This window comes from Capsicum annuum, chromosome 11 (genome assembly GCF_002878395.1).
Source record: "Capsicum annuum cultivar UCD-10X-F1 chromosome 11, UCD10Xv1.1, whole genome shotgun sequence".
In the NCBI taxonomy this organism is placed as follows: domain Eukaryota; kingdom Viridiplantae; phylum Streptophyta; class Magnoliopsida; order Solanales; family Solanaceae; genus Capsicum; species Capsicum annuum.
Window position 1 is genome coordinate 64,658,726 of NC_061121.1, and position 17,784 is coordinate 64,676,509.

A 17,784-nucleotide genomic window follows, 5' to 3' on the forward strand; every position below is an offset into this window, starting at 1 on the left:
TTTTGGCAAGAATTTTACTTAAAATAGAAAACAAATTAAGGAAATTCTACTTTTTAATGTTAGCATCTGTTAAAGCTTTTAATAAGCATCATGATGTTGCCGTAAGTGTATCATTAAATATTTACATTTAATTATGTACGTTTTTTTATTAAAGATATATACAATATTGATTTTGAGTAATTGAAGAAAGTAAAAAGTTTGTCCATATACGATCATTAGTCGTAACAAGGTAAAGGAGTGATGTTAGACAAAATAAAAAGATAATAATATATTTTTACAAAGTGTTTTTTTTATTTGTGTTTTCTTAATTTTATAACTTTTTTTTTCTCCTTTTATGTTATATTTTATATTATGAATATTAGTCTCAATCCTTAATTGGATTGTAGAGTACTAATAATATTTATATTTTAATTTAATATGACGTATATGTACAACAAATGCTCCTTTGTGGCTTAATTTTCCTCTAAATCTTTTTCTTTGATGAGCAACAAATTTTTAATTAATTAAAATTTTAATTTATGTATAGTTTTATTGATTCAGATGAAACACTTTTTAGTGTCAAATTATATTTTTTAAATAGATACAATATTTGTTGCAACTCAATTGTATTTTTTAATAGTTTTATTTCTTTATATATAATTATATTTATCAATACGAGACACACATATAAAGCACGTATACTTTGACTAGTTCTAGAAATGATCTAAACATTACAAGTTTCGATATACAGAAGGACATGAAAATATATTTTAATTAATTCAAATTAAATACTATTATCTAAAATTTGGTATTTTGTATTATTAAATAAGGAATCAGAAGAATCAAAATTATAATTTATTGTTATTAAATAAGGAATCAAAAGTAGTATTAAGATTTATTACTATTATTAAATAAGGAATTAAAAGTAGTGTTTTATACTTATAGTTCGACCTTGAAGTGATGAATGACGATGGATAATAACGGCAAAAAAAATAGTAATAATTATTGATGACAAGGGCAATGATTTTGCCAGGAAAAGATTGCGCCAGCTAATTTAAAAGAACTTTTTGGATGATTTGTCCCTACTAATTCCAGTTGCATGCATACCTTTCTTAAAAATAAAAAAAATCAATTTGTTTGATAATGAAGATTAAATTAATTAATATTTAGTATGAATAGATAGAATTTTTAATTTTTTTTAATTGCATAAAAGAAGTACTACTCAATTGAACATAATCTTTAATAAAATGTTTTAGTCAGACATTTTTGATTTTACATCTTAATTTTTTTGTGTTCTCATTCATCCACATAAACTATGTATTTTCTTTGAAGATATGTATTTGTCTCGGTTAGCAGTAAAATTGTAAATATTTTCTATTTGAGATTAATATATATAATCAAAGGAGATGACATATTTATGAATGAACTTAACTACCTATTAAGCTAATGGAAAAATGCATAATTTGAAATTTAAATAAAAAATTTCTAACTGAAACACTTTAATAAAAATTGAGATATTCAATTGAAACATAATTTAATTCTATAAACGAAATATCCTGAAAAATTTATGGTAAAAAAGGATTAAATTTTAATTAAAAGATAAACAAATTGACACGTGGGAGCAGTAGTTTTGGATTAGTTAAGTCATACAGTTGCCATAGTATCCGTGACTCACAAACTATTCACTTGATAATCTTTTCTCTGTATATATATTGGTCCATACTACCTTTGTATACAAAAAGTGGTGTAGTTTTCATCTCCAAAAATGGCGGCTCGTGTTTTTGCATCTCGCTTTTTCACTTCCTCTTCTCGTCTTCTTTCAAAGGGTATGTAAATATGTATGTATATTCTCTTTGTGAATCATTAGAGTTTTGTCATCTAAGAGATTTATTTATGTTTTGTTTTTCTTGGATTTTGTTTTCTGTTTTGTTGATGATTTTGTTATGTGCATTCTTGAAATAATGATATGGTGTTTGTTTAAAAAACACTTTTGTTTTTCTTCATGATCTGTTATGGGTGATTGGATTTCATGACCTTGTTAATAGTATTTCAAGATTTGGAAGGGGAAGTTCTGAATCTTTGTGTGTTTTACCAATAATAATGGAGTCCATCACATGCAGGCGCAAAGCCAGGTAGAGCCGTATTCTTCGCGGAAGTTTATACATTGTTAAAATTATTGCCTGCGCATATATAGTACATGTTAAAACTACCCTTGGACCCCTTCGAATTCTTCCTATGTTTACTTTTAAATTTTTGAACCATTTAGGGTGTGTTTGGTATGAATGAAAAGTATTTTCCTAGAAAATAAGTTGATTTCTTACTTGTTTTCTTATATTTGATTGGTGGATAAAAATATTTTTCGGAAAATATTTTTTAGTATTTGGTTGGTGAATGAAAAAAATATTTTTCAAAAAATACATTTTAGTGTTTAGTTAAAGCGTAAAAATACATTTTAGAATCTTTTTTAAAAATTAAATTTTAAAAAATTAAATTATTTTTTGGGAAAGGGGTTGATAGGCGGGTGACTGGGGGTGTCAGAATAGGCTGTAGGGGTGGGGTAAGAAAAAGTTTTGAATTTTTTTGTTAAAAAAAATTAATAAAAATTGCCCGGGGGAGGGGTTGTAGGAGTTGGGGGTCATGGTAGAGGAGTGAGGAAGAAAGGGAAGAAAAAAATTGAAAATCTTTTAATTTTTTTTTTTTTTTTTTAGGTTGGGGGGGGGGGGGGGGGGGGGGGGTGGGGGGGGGGGGGGGATGGGGTAAGGGTAGGGGTAAGGGTAAGGGTAAGGGTGGGGTGGGGGTAGGGGTGGTGTCGGGGTGGTAGGGTATTGGGAGCGAGGTAGATGATTTTGAGAATTGTATCAATATTTCAACTTTAAAGTGAGGTTGAAAGACAGTTTTGAAAAAATTTTTGCTTACTTTTTGAGGAGAAGTCATTTTCCTTATATTTAAGAAAAATAAATTGGTTTAGAAAATATTTTTCAAAACATACAAGCCAACCAAACATAAGAAAATTGGAAACATTTTCTAGTCATACCAAACACGCCCTTAGTAAAAAAAATCTCCTAATTCCACCGGTGATCATATGTTTTTCTCTTTAGTGGTTTTGAATTCAGGATAATTAAAGATCTAGTCTTGTAACGATAAACAACATGTTTAGTAAAATTAAACTCAATTAATCAAAGAATGTTTAAAACTAAATTATCATAATTTTTCTTTCTCTCATTAATGTAGGATGTTAAAAGACTTTGTAGTCCTTTTTCAGTTTGACCATTCTAATTCTCAAGGCAGAACTCTTATCAAAATTGTTGAATATTGACATATTGGATAAAGTTAACGTCTTTATCAACAACCTTGTACTGATAAACTATTTAAAGGCTGACCATGGATGAATGTTAAAGAGTTTTAGTCCTTTTTTACTTTGACCATTCTGAATCTTAAGCCAATACACTTATTGAATTGTTTGAATACCAAATTCAAATCTTGATGAACAATATTATACTTATAAATTATTCAAAGGCCGACTATAGACTAAGTTGGGTGGACTTCTAACTTTCGATGCATCATCTATCTCGGATTCTCCAAAAATAAACTACTTTTGAAAAATCTGACACACAATAGTCTGAGCAACATAGATTATAGATGAATGGGTTTTATTTTGTGAAGCATTACTTGTTAAATTGGTTCTCTCTGTGAATTGTAATAACTACAGAAAAAGTAGTATATGACTTGTACATCTTATACCCAAACTTCTGGTTGAACTTGTGACAAAGTTCTATAGTGAAAGAAAATTAACAATCCTTTTTCAATTTTCTTAAATTCTCACAAAATTTTACAATGTGCCATTATCATTCCTTCTCCTTGATTTGGGAGGTTTTCGCGGTTCTTTGCTGTTCCCTACTGACTTGATGACGTTCTGAGATGTTCTATTTTCCCTTTTAAATTAGTTAGAGTTGGAGCTAGACTTGACGTCTTATAGAACAACTGTAATGAGAAAAACTTTCTTGTGTAGGAAAAAGATCTCATCTGGGCAGAATAGCTGCTTATAAATACAGCACTGCAGCTGCTGTCGAGGAGCCTATCAAGCCAGCTGTCAATGTCGAACATACTAAACTTTTTATCAACGGGCAATTTGTTGATGCTGCATCAGGTAAATTTGCTACTCCATGTCAATCACCATAATGGAGTTCAGCTCTCTTTTTTCATATCTATATTTGGCCCTTTTGTTGTACAATGGAGTTAATTCCCTGATATTTTAGGAAAAACTTTCCCGACCCTCGACCCCAGGACAGGGGAGGCAATAGCACATGTTGCTGAAGGTGATGCAGAGGATATTAATCGGGCAGTGGCTGCTGCTCGTAAGGCTTTTGATGAAGGACCATGGCCTAAGATGACTGCTTATGTATCTTCTTCTCATCTCTTAGTACAGTCTTTTGCTATGTTAATGGTTGTACATGGGAGATTACACCTAATTGTCAATGGTTCATAACTGCAGGAAAGGTCAAAGATATTGCTGCGCCTTGCTGATCTGATTGAAAAACATAACGATCAAATTGCAATGCTCGAGGCTTGGGACACTGGGAAGCCTTACGAACAAGCTGCTAAACTTGAAGTACCAATGGTTGTACGTGTACTCCGTTATTATGCTGGTATGTTAGAAAGCCATATGGAAAGCAGAATTGTTTTTTTTCCACTTCTTTCGTGTTGGTTCCTGAAAATATTTTTAAGCACCTAATGTTCACCTTTTGGTTCTGCAGGCTGGGCAGATAAAATTCATGGTATGACCGTTCCTGCTGATGGACCATATCATGTTCAAACATTGCATGAACCAATTGGGGTTGCTGGTCAGATTATCCCATGGAATTTTCCTCTCCTCATGCTTTCGTGGAAGATTGGCCCTGCTTTAGCTTGTGGCAACACAATCGTGCTAAAGACAGCTGAGCAGACCCCATTATCTGCATTCTATGTAGCAAATCTTTTGCAGGAGGTAGCATTCGGATTTACTCTTTTATTTCACACCGCTCAGCAAGTACACAAAGTTTCATCTTATTGGCACCCTATCTTGAGCGAAATCATCAGATTTTCCTTTTCAAATTTTATGAAACTAATCCCTGACAGATGATATCCTAGAGTCTGAATTTTTCATAACTTCTTATACCTAAGTCACTATAGTTTCATGAGTTTATGGTGTTAATAATAATGAGAAATTGAAGCATCTACTTGTTAATGAGGATAAGGCACAACTTATTTTCTTTCTTATACATTGTTGTTGCCACTTGCTACATGTTATCTATGACACGGGATGTCGCTAATACTCAGTTATCTCTAACAGGCTGGGCTGCCTGAAGGTGTTCTGAATATCATTTCTGGTTTTGGTGCCACAGCTGGTGCTCCTCTCTGTAGTCATATGGATGTGGATAAGGTAATATCTTTAATTACTTTTCTTCAGTCTCTTCGTCTATTCTATGTGAAGACCTGAAATTTGTGGCTTGTTCTACTTCTCGATGTAGTGTCAATTTCTTTGGGTTGAAGGATTGCTAGAGACACCACAACTACTCCTCGTTCATATTCAAGCATTTAATTCCTGTATTAGCATTACTCTCATGCTTAATCAATTCTGGTTTGTATTATGGGATTATAGGGTTGATAGCACTTGAAATTTTAGTTGTACACTTGTAAATAGATACTAGTATATTGCACTGGATTGGACAATGATTCACTTTTTGTTCCGACAACAGCTTGCTTTTACTGGATCAACAGATACAGGGAAAACTATACTTACATTGGCTGCTAAGAGCAATCTTAAGCCTGTGACCTTGGAACTTGGAGGGAAATCCCCGTTTATTGTTTGTGAGGATGCTGATATTGATACAGCCGTTGAACAGGCTCACTTCGCTTTGTTCTTTAATCAGGTATTTCCTATTTATACTTCTGCATAGGGTGTTGGTTAGGTTCATGGATAGATTCTGATACCAATTTCGTTAATTCTAAAGGGGCAATGTTGCTGTGCTGGATCTCGGACCTTTGTCCATGAGAAAGTTTATGATGAATTTCTAGAGAAGGCAAAGGCACGTGCCTTGAAACGAACTGTTGGTGATCCGTTTAAATCGGGCAATGAGCAAGGTCCACAGGTATTGATGATCACTACATTCTGTATTGCTGTTAAAGACCAAAATATATATACGATCCTGCTGTTCTTATCGATATCACATTTGCGGGTAAACAGTGTCTTTTATCCTGTATGAGGAAAAACAAACGCATATTTCCTTCCTTTTAAGTCTTTAAGGTAATAATACTATACCTAAGAGTTTCCTATCACAACAGATTGATTCAAAACAGTTTGATAAGATCATGAAGTACATTAGATCTGGTGTTGAAAGTGGAGCTACTCTTGAAACTGGCGGTGAGCAACACGGTAAAAAGGGCTACTATATTAAGCCCACCGTTTTCTCTAAAGTTAAGGTATACACATTTTCAATTTAATAGACATGACTCTCAGCATCAGTGTCCATATATAGTCAGTCATAACTAACAAGTTGTACGATTGTCAGGATGATATGCTGATTGCACAGGATGAGATTTTTGGTCCAGTTCAGACCATCTTAAAATTTAAGTATGTGAAAATGATCAAATATATATATATCTATATATATGTTAACGTTGGGCTTTTATATTGGCTTCTACTTATAATGAATTTGTTCATTACAGGGATCTTAATGAAGTGGTACAGAGAGCTAATAACAGTAGGTATGGTCTAGCTGCTGGAGTATTTACGCAGAACATTGACACTGCAAACACCTTGGCGCGAGCCTTGAAAGTTGGGACGGTATGGATTAATTGCTTTGATGTCTTTGATGCTGCAATTCCTTTTGGTGGCTATAAGATGAGTGGCCAGGGAAGAGAAAAGGCAGAATACAGTCTCAAGAATTACTTACAAGTGAAGGCAGTTGTGACCGCATTGAAGAATCCAGCATGGTTATAAACATAATCCACCGCGCCCATTTTTACAAATAAAACTAAATCATCAAGTTGCTCTAGTTTATGATGTTGATGACGATAAATGTTGGTTTCTTTTCAAAGCTGCTTTGATATACAAACTGCATTTGGTGTATACAGGGAGCAAGTTTTATTTAAAACCATTGCCAACGTCATTTTTTCTCTCATATATCCTCCGTGCGTATATGTTTATCTATTCTGATGAAGATATAAACTATAAAGTAGAACCCATCTCTTAACGCATTAGAGTCGCAGCAAGGTAGGGCCGAGGGCGTTCTTCCAAACCCTCTTTAACAGAAAATTGCTCTATTTAGTCTATTTATACATGGTAAAAATTATATTTATATGTATATATAGTAGGTGTTGAACCACTTTGATTTCTTCGTGTGTTTACTTAATTCATATTTTGAACCGACTTAGTGAAAATCCTGGCTCCACCACTGTAACACACTGATTTTGGATACACTGGTCATGAAAATCTGTGAGAACTGAACAGCTTATTGAGTTATAGTTGAAGATATGAGAAAATCTTCATAATTCAATTTGAGAAACATTTCAAAAACACAAAAGCATATGCAAATACAATACTGAACATTGTTGTATACTGGGAGACCTCCCAGGTACCTTAGTACAAGTAATGGCAGTACAGAATAAAAATAAGACATTACACGGTGTGATGTTCGAAAAAAAAAAAAGATTTACGGGCGTGTTTGCTATCACGGAAAATATTTTCTTGTCGTTGGTTATTCAATGCTGGAACTATCGATGAGGTTGATTTTGTTTTTGGTATTCTTGACAAAGGAAACAAAAGAATGACCAATTTTCTCACCCATCATGGTGGAAACATGTTTTTTCTCTTTAGGAATTATACTTCCTTTCTTGGGAGTGAATGGAAATACACCATTTTCGATCTCTCCAATTTTTTCTGCTTTTCCCTTTGCCTTGCCTTCTTTATCTGCCATCTTGCTCTTTCTCTCTCCTTGTTTTTTTTTTTTTTTTTTTTTTGCTTTGTTTGTTTTGTGAATGGTGTTTATCTAACCAACAAGGTAAAGAGGCTTCTTATAGGCGTAAGAAACCAATTCAACTACACCATTTTGATAGTAATTTCTTTTGTGTGTATGTGTATGTTTTATGCGTAGGTGTATTTGTGTGTGTGTTTAGTTAAACTAGTCAACATGAGTTCAAGCAAAGATCATATTGCGATTTATGTGCATTTTTTGCGAGTTAAAACTAGTCAACCTGAACATCACCAAAGATCGTATTGTGTTTATGTGTGTGTATTATGTATGTTTGTTTATAGCTAGTCAACCTGAGTTTAAGCAAACAATTGTATTGTGTTGTGCGACTTTGGGGAAAAGAAAAATCCCAAAATTCATACGCTTAACGCGGGTGTGCGTGTTCTCTTGCTGGTGTATATACTCGTTCCGTTTCATATTATTTTCCCATGTTGATTTGACAACATCCTTTAAACTAACCTTGACAATGATGTTATAGAACGTTAAATTTAACTACTGCAGAATATATATAAATATATAAGACTAATACAGAATATAGTCTATTAGTAATGCTTGGATTAGTTATACTTGCATTAGTTATGCCGATATTATTTCTTATATATTATTTGGTTTGATGTATTAGAAATAATATATCTGACATAAATTCTATAAAATAAATATGTGTTTACAAAAACATCCTTCTTTGACTTTGTAACCTTTCTTTGCAACAAAATTCTTTTGTCATCTCAAACATAATTTGTGTTGCTGAATTAGTATATAGAGCTATAGGATTACTTGCAAGACCTTCGTCTTTGCGAATGAAATGCTACGTTGACGGATTAACATAATTGAAACAAAAATAAAATACAAGATTAAAAAGAAAAATCAATAATTTTTTCTCAAAATTTTTCCTTGTGTTTTTCATTCCTTTTAATCTTCCCCCTTCTGTAACATCCCACTTCTTTGATCCCTTTTGTAAATTATTTGTGTTTTTTCAAGAAAATTTCACTATCTTTTGAGTTTGTGTTTTTGATGTTTCTTTGAACCAAAGAAATGAAGAAAATGCAAACTTTTAATTTTTAGTTAAAGTTTTCTTCAAAGACAGAGTGTTTTCAGAATTGAGATCTAGTAATTAGTTTGATATTTTTAGATAAATGGCAGCAGTCAAGGATTTAATTGAGGGGTATTAAGGTTATTTAATAAGTTAATGCATGTGTTTAAAGTCTTTATATTATTAATACATAGGAAATGGTGTGTATTACTAATACACACCTCAATACACAATAGAGTTAACATAGACAAAAGGATGTACCAAATAAGATATTAGTAGTACAGATTAACTAAAGAATGCATTAGTTTTATCAATATACTCTACCAAATGACCCCTATTGAGTATTGGGTTATGTATTACTAATAGCCTTCTTTTCTATGTATTAGTAATACAACTAATTTCAATACATGCATTAACTTATTAAATGATAAATTTACCCTTCAAATAACCAACTTCTTTCCCACTATCTCCACATCTTCGTCCTTCTTAATCAAACATCTCTTGTTTTTCGATATCTTTTTTTTTATTCCGATCAACTTTCATCGATTTCATTCTCAGGCCATTTGGATATGGAGAATACGTGAAAATTGAGTTTTAAAAAAAAAAGTGAATTTAGAGAAGGAGTAAAAATTATTTTTTCAAGATTGGGTACCTTCCTCAGATTTCATTTTGCAATGAAAATTGATTATTTGGGTATAATAATGGTGGTTGCTTTCATTTTATTTTGACTTTGTATTACCGTTGATTCTCTCTCATTTTTGAGAACATGGGTGCTCATATTCCTCTTGATTTGAATGCCAAACAACCAGATATCATTTTTTTTGAATTTTATGTTAGAAAATTTTCAGTTTTACTGCAGAATTGAAATCGACAAATCTGTTGCTGCTACTTTCCTCTAAGCTAGAAAAGATAGTAGTGTATAAAAAGGATATTTCGATAAATAAGTATTTTCTTATAAAAATTATGTAAATATATATTATTTTTAATAAATCAAATCAAACACTGTATAAGAAATAATGTCTGCATAACTAATATCAGCATTATTGATACTTGCGTTAGTAATACAAGCTTTACTAATACACCTTATTCAGTATTTTCTTTTATACTCAATCAAACAACCGCTAAATGTGGGATGGAAAAATAAATAATAAAACTCTCTCAATTAGTTAAAATGGATAAGTAAAATAAAGCATCTACTTTTGATATAGGAATCAAGTATAATAAAACGACAGGAGTAATACAGAATACCCCATCTTTCCATTTTACCTGACACAATTAATATTGAAAAAGTCCAATAGTTTTCTTTATTACATTTCTTACAAGTACTTACTAAATGTTTCAAATCATTAATTAGAATTTGAAATTGTTGGAATATATAATTTGGATATTAAAAATTGTTTTTATTATATATAAAATTCCATAATTTGTGAAAACTATCAAAACTTCTAGGTTAGTACCATCATGCCAAATGAGCTTTTTATTAGGTAAAAATTACATATATATAAACATGTTTAGTGGTATTTACTAAATATCTCAACTTTTTTCAAAATTTTCTAAAATCTCAATTTATGGCCTTTGAAGATACATTCAATTTGCGATAGATACATCCTATAGATACATATTATTATTAAATTAATTTGCTTGTTTTAAGGGATGTAACTGTCTAAATAGCATTAATGTAGCAATTATCATAACTAATTAAGGTAAAAATGTAAATAATATCCTACATTATAAGGTAATTAGTTTGTTATTCCACCTTTTAAACAAAATCCTCAAACAAAATCAGTTTCCACATAGAAAAAATTGAAATAATTTTTTTTTCTTGATCTTGTTTGAGGTAATTGCAATGAATATTTCAGTGTTATTACGTCATTCCAACATTTGGAATAACGATATAAAGTATGAAGGCTATAAGAGCAATGAAATCGTTGTTAGTGAATTTGTGTCGTATGAAAAGTTGATTTTGACAATTGCGGTAGAGGTGAAATTTGGCGAAAGCCGAAAAAAATTGAGGCTCAATACATAGTTGATGGTAATACGACACTGTTGTTGATCTGTAATGAGATGGGTGTAAGGTTTTATATTGAAATCAAGAAAAGTGAGCTTGATTTTGAGATGTATGCACTTATCATCACAACAGAAGATAAGTCTGCTAGTGAGAAGTTATTTGATGATAAAGTTGGTGTTGTAATGTGTTTGGAAAATCCTAGTGAAAAAGTTCCAGAATTAATTTCTTATAAATCTAAAGTTTCTGCTCCTATGCCGGTGTTTGATATGAAGGGGAACAAGATCATTACTGATTCCAAAAATAGTGAAGTTAAGGTTGGGCAAATCTACAAGGACAAGTGTATTTTAATTTCAGTCATGGCAAAGTATGCCATTGAGCATTCATTCAATTTCTATGCTAAAAGATCGGGCAGGAAAATGTATGTATCTTATTTAACATATCAGATGTTGGAAATTATATCTAATTTAATGAATTATGTATCTAACGTTAAATTGGTTATTATTCTACGTAACTTTTTTGTTGTTAAGTTAATAAAACTGAGATACATTTTTTTGTACATGATATATTTTTTGTTTCTTGTATCAGTGGTTCTATACTTGGTGTATATTTATGTGTATTGTTTATTTTATTTTTAGCTAAATATGCATACTCAAATACATATGAGTATTGTTATAGATACAAATTGTAATCAATTATGATGTGAATTTATCTCTCATATTTTTATTTTAGTACGTAAGAATCATCTTATTTTAGTATAATATTCTGACCTTTTTGTTTACATGAGTGCAACTATGTCCTAAGATGTCGTTTGGAGAATTGTGTTTGAGAATTTAAAGCATCTTATCGGCGGTAGCGAAAAAATTGAGGCTCGACACATTGTTGGAGATACTTGCAACATAAGTACTACAACAGTAATACTTAAAAAAAAATTCATTTTTAACTAAGAAATTATATTGATTCTCCAAGTGTATATCCGTTTCGTATTCATAGAAATGTCACAATAATTATTAGGTTTATATGTTGTTTATTCAATATTTTCTTTGTTGATGCAATTGCAATTTACTGGTGCCGTGACATCTTAATAGTGAAAATCACAAGATTTAACAAATTGTAAGTGTAGAAAATCTTGAAGTGAGTCTTTTTCAGTTTACATTGAATTGATTGTGCCGGAAAGTCGTTTTACAATCAAATGCTAGTGCTGGATAATTTGACTATACGTCCTTTCACCAAAGTTTCTACAATTCTCAAAAGTGTAACCAAATGAATAAATGTTAATCATGTATATATAGATTTGGAGAGCTGCCAACAACTATGAATATTTTGGGCATTGCTGATATTAATAAAGTAAAAATTACCTATATAACGGCATGTTTATTGATATTTACATAAAATTTCAACTTTTTACAAAATTTGCATAGCCATCAAGAAAAATATATAAAAATTTTACAGATAAAGTAGAACATCTTCACCATCAAACTAGTAAATATTTATGCAACTATAGTTTTTAAACAAGATACAAACTAGTAAACATTTATGCAACCATAGTTTTTAAATGAGATACAAACTAGTAAACATTTATGCAACCATAGTTTTTAAACAAGATACATTAAAAACATATGAAATACAAAAAAATCAACATGTATCTCGTACAACATAATATAAATATATAAAATGCAGTCAATATAGATGTTACTAAAACCTGCGGCAAAACAATAATACATAAGAAACTTGAAGAACCATCAAGAAAAATATATAAAAGGTACACAGATATGTTTGAACTACTTTTTCATCAAATATTTTGTAAAATTTCAAAAATAACACTTAAAGTGTATATAACAGTAAAAACCAACAATCAACTTCATGAAAAGTTTTAAATATTCAACTAATACACAACTATTCAATATTCAGAAGACAATATTTTTTCGTTGGTATGAAGCTACTCCTTGGCCTCGGTGGGTCGTCATTCTCATTAAAGTTTTCATTCTCTGCCTTTTGAGACCCATACTTGAACAAAAGTGATGCGTATCTCAAACAAATACGAAAATCTAAGTCCGCTTTAATCAAGTGCACTTTTCTTGTTGTGTTACATTCCCTACTCCATAAAAAAAATTATAACAGATACATATAATACAACCTTCTCCATAGTATGTATCTCAAAGCTTACTAACATGTATCTTCGGAATGCTTATTTCAATATAACTTAAAAATACAAGAGATACATATAAAATGCTTAGTTTTAGTGGTATTTACATCATACAATAGATACAAGATAATTCAAAATGTATCTTCAAGTTTAAAAACATGTATCTTTTATTTGCTTAGTTCAATAAAACTAATAAAACTAATAAAACATTAGATACATTAAAATACATACTCATCTGACCATAGATACAAGATAGTAAAATATGTATCTAGAAGAAATAACAAGTATCTTTTGTAATACGTCTTTCAATAAAACTAAAATAATACTAGATACATATCAATGTTTGGATCTTCCGCCAAGCAATGATTTGGCTCCACTATCAACACCGATTTGAACTAATCAACATACTCATTTTTAGCTTGTGGCCTAAAAGGATAAAAGCAGAAAAACGTCGGTCTAGAATCTTATACATGAAAAATTGAAAGGAGCAGGAGTCATTGAGTAGCTTGTTTGTGAAATATTGATCCATGTACCTGCTCGCTAATTACTGAACCAAGATCGACATCAAGTTCAGTTCCAGTGCTGACCTTCAGGACTTTTGCACGTTCCAATAGTTTTTCTTCCTTGCAAGATTAATTTATTGTCATCCATCAAAGATGTCAAATTTGAATAAAGTGGCGTAATAATGTGAAATTTGAAATGTGTTACCAAGGTTTTGAGTTATTAACAAAGACAACTGTGCTCAACACGATGCATCTTTGTCCAGCTACACCAAAATCAACCGCTACTAAAGCATTTATCGTGAAATCTATGTTTGCATCAGAAATGACGACGCCATGATTTTTGGCTCCCATATTGGACTGAAGACATTTTCAGGTGGTTAGTCATTGTTCTAATCATAATACTAACATTAAACATATTGCCACATTGGCTAATACATGTGAGAGGAGAGTTGATAAATTGCACTTACCTGAACACGTTTTCCTTTAGCCGATGCTCTAGTATATATATATATATATATATATATGCATGCTAGCCTAAGGGGTAATAACAGAACAATGAATGACCAATGAACCCATGGATAACAAGATTCAAAATAGAGTATAAATTAATTGAAAATCAATTTTATTTGAAAAAGAAATCACGTCAGACTAGACTATCTTAAAATGCCAAGATGATTATGCAATTAAAACTCTAAATTGCTAACAAATTTACTTGTGAGGTCAAACAACATTCACGACAATAACAACACCTTTCTCGGCAGAGACTTAACTAAAATCTCCAAAACCAGATAACATAAGTAGCTGCAATCATTACTAGGAAAAGGTATGGCAAGGACAAGTTATGTTCAATCCCCCCCAAAAAAGCAAAAAAGAAAATCAAAAAGAAGAAAAGGAAAAACCGACCAAGAATTATAACAAACCAGTTATTGATCTATCACTAGACATTAGCCACCATAACCAACCCAAGTTACAGAAGTCGAAAGATAAAAACTAGCAAATTATGTATATTTTTTATTTTGAGAACATTGTACTACCTAATGTCCTCTATCTATAACTACACATAAAGTATGTAACTGTAAAAGAACAAAAAAAATAAAATAAATTGAGATGCAACAAATCTACAGTAAGACAATATAATATGTACAAAAACTCTAAAAACATCATAATTTAGATAAAAAATAATACAAAATGTATGTTTAATCTTAAGAACATGTATCTTAGAAGAAAAAACATATATTTTTTATAATACGACTTTCAATAAAATTTAAACAACACTAGATACATGTTAAAGTATTAACAGTAACTCACAGATACACGTTAACACAACATGTACGTATCTATGTAGTTATAAACTTGTATCTTTTATAATACAATTTTCAATAAAATTTAAACAACACTAGATACATTTCAAAGCATTAACAGTAACTCACAGATACTAGTTAACACAACATGTATCTATGAACTTATAAACGTGTATCTTTTGTAATACGACTTTCAAAAAAATTAAAACAACACTAGATACATATCAAAGCATTAACAGTAACTCACAGATACAAGTTATCACAACATGTATCTATACTTATAAAATTGTATCTTTAGTTATATTAATTGCAGTAACGCTGCTATAGATATGAACTAGTAAAGATGAAAAGAAAAATTTGAGTCATTAACCAACAAAAACTGGAATACAAAACAAAAAAAATAGGAAAAGGAGAAGTCAACATCAACAACAGCATACCCAGTATATTTCTAAATCTCTATTCATAATGTTAATTCAAAACAATATAGCCTAAACAATCAATGATCAAAGAAATTGCGTAACAAAAAAACTGAAAAAATCACTTTGTAAACCCAATTGCAATTTTTTTTATAAAAAAAATCATAAAATAAGAATAGAAGAAATTGAAGGGGACTATTCAATAGAGACTATAGGATCCAAGTGTAATAAAACAAACACAACAAAATAAGAAGGGGACTATTCAACAGAAACTACAGGATCTAAGAAAAATACATACCATAGATCGCACAAGCTTCAAGGAACTTGTATAAACCTGCAAAACAAGCAGGCTAAAATGAGGACAACAGAGAAGGGGGGAACTGCACAAGAAGTTAAAAGAAAGGATAGCCACTAGCTTTTTGATCACAACTTTACTTCACTAGCTAGTTGAATTATGATTAAAATCTTGAATCCCCTTCCCTTGCAATGTATATCACCATGATACAGAGTTAATAATATCTTTTGATACGACAAGCCAAGCCAGAGTATAGAGTTAATAAAGATAACGACACCAGTACCAACAGTTATGTCAGTGATAGATTAGTTTGAAGAAATTGGAAGGGAAGGAATACAATAACAAGAACATACCCAGTGCAATCCCAAAACTAAAAAAATCACTTTGTAAACCCAATCGCAAAATTTACAACAAAAAATCCGATAAACAATGTCATTTTTTCAAAATTATTTTTTTGGAAAAAAAGTAAAATAAGAATAGAAGAAGTTGAAGTTGATAAGAATAGAAGAAGTTGAAGTTGATTTTAGAGAGGAAATTTACCTTAATTCAAAGGTTTGAATTAGAGAGAGAAATTGGATAGAAACTACTGCTTGAATTAAGGGTTACAAAGAGGAGAAAATGAGTTAATTTTTGGTAAAGTTACAACTAAAGAAAAGGAGGTTTTAACTTGTATCTCAACTTTACCAAAAAATTATAAATGTTGGGATTTAAGTAATATTTTAGAAGTGGAGTGATTTTTAGTAATTTAGAAACATAAGTTGTTTATTCAGGTAATTTTTCTTTTTTTTAGTTGTGGGTGTGTGATGTGTGAGAATTTCCTCAAAATGCCCAAGAAGAAACTGTATAATGTCAAGGTTTGCCAAAAATGCCTTTTTAGGTGTGTGTTTGTTTGGGTGTGTGAATTTCCACGGTAAGCTATGTGATTAAAAAGGCTACGTTTACGTGTTGTATGTGTGTGGGCTGGGGGTTAAGGGGGTGTTATGTTGTGTATGTGTTGGGGTTAACGGGGTGTTATAAGGCCTTATGAGAATTTTTTATTATTTTTTGATATTTTATTTCACTTTATTCAAAAAATAATGTTTAATTACAAAAATTTTAAATACAACTTCAGGTCGTATTTAGAAAAGTAAAAACACCTAAATATTTATTTTTGTTATAGATGTATTTATATTATAGTGAATGTCTATCAAATATATAGATAATATCTATCAAGATCTATTTGATATCTATTAGGATATGAAATATCTATTTTTAGAGAGAAACAAAGAGTATTTTTCCCTATAAATAGAGGGGTTTTGTTCATTGTATCCTCAATCTTATGATCTTTCATCAAAAATAAGAATTACTCTCTATTCTCTCTCTACTCTTGTTCTTCTCTATTTTATATTTCATAAAACATTATCAACACAAGACTCTACCAACTTAGGTTGAAATAATTTCAGTAGTAAGTATAATCGAAGTTGTAAGTGAAACAAATTCCAGGCAAGTACATATAGTCAAGTTTGAATTAAGGTAATCGTAATCCATTTGTTGAGGGTGGCAGTCATTCTATTACTACTAATAATAAATCACAAAGGTAAGTTATACTTGAAAAAATATTATTATATTATAAACATAAGATTCCTGTATACATGGGTATCACTTCCTCTCCTTATTTTTCCAATTTTTGTTGTCCTTTTATGGGTTGCCTTTGTTTCCTTTTATTTGAATTAGAAGGCTTTAATTGCTTGTAAATAATTATATCTACTATTACGCACTAACCTTTGGCAGTCATTGGAATATGATTTTATTTTATAGGTGCTCGTATTTATAATTATAGTATTCTATGATTTAACAAACGTTATATTTTATATTTTTGTTCTTTCGCTCATGCGATGAACCAAAATTCACAAATTTTTTATTTTTGGCCGCACACATGGCCTATTATGGTATTAATTTTGGGTAAGACGGTTGATTTAAGTGTCATCATACCAAATGGATAAGACATCCGGTTAAGATCCTGATGCATCATGATGATAAGATTTTGGATTCAAGTCTCATCAATTTATTATACCTAAGACGCCTTTATATGGATTAGACATTGGGTTTGAATCTCAATGC

General features: G+C 30.7%; 1 protein-coding gene across 2 annotated transcripts; it reads left to right on the forward strand.

The window, feature by feature from the left end:
* The first annotated feature begins 1,647 nt into the window (after positions 1-1,647).
* LOC107848079 (benzaldehyde dehydrogenase, mitochondrial-like) lies at positions 1,648-7,141 on the forward strand. 2 transcript variants are annotated; one of them, XM_016692747.2, is made up of 11 exons: positions 1,648-1,805; positions 3,989-4,126; positions 4,236-4,378; positions 4,472-4,625; positions 4,734-4,963; positions 5,309-5,398; positions 5,715-5,888; positions 5,970-6,107; positions 6,301-6,438; positions 6,528-6,589; positions 6,685-7,141. In XM_016692747.2, exons 1-11 carry the CDS (start codon positions 1,745-1,747, stop codon positions 6,956-6,958), a joined length of 1,602 nt encoding a protein of 533 aa, XP_016548233.2. In that variant the 5' UTR covers positions 1,648-1,744; the 3' UTR covers positions 6,959-7,141. The 2 variants fall into 2 exon arrangements, with proteins under 2 accessions (XP_016548233.2, XP_047255622.1); XM_047399666.1 differs by lacking the exon at positions 1,648-1,805 and adding an exon at positions 3,365-3,511.
* Positions 7,142-17,784: the final 10,643 nt, after the last annotated feature.

Coding starts and splice junctions, on each gene's coding strand:
- LOC107848079 (XM_016692747.2), top strand. CDS start 1,745: ATGGCGGCTCGTGTTTTTGCATCTCGCTTTTTCACTTCCTCTTCTCGT. Junction 4,626..4,733: donor TGTACTCCGTTATTATGCTG/GTATGTTAGAAA, acceptor TTGGTTCTGCAG/GCTGGGCAGATAAAATTCAT. Junction 5,889..5,969: donor TCGCTTTGTTCTTTAATCAG/GTATTTCCTATT, acceptor TTAATTCTAAAG/GGGCAATGTTGCTGTGCTGG.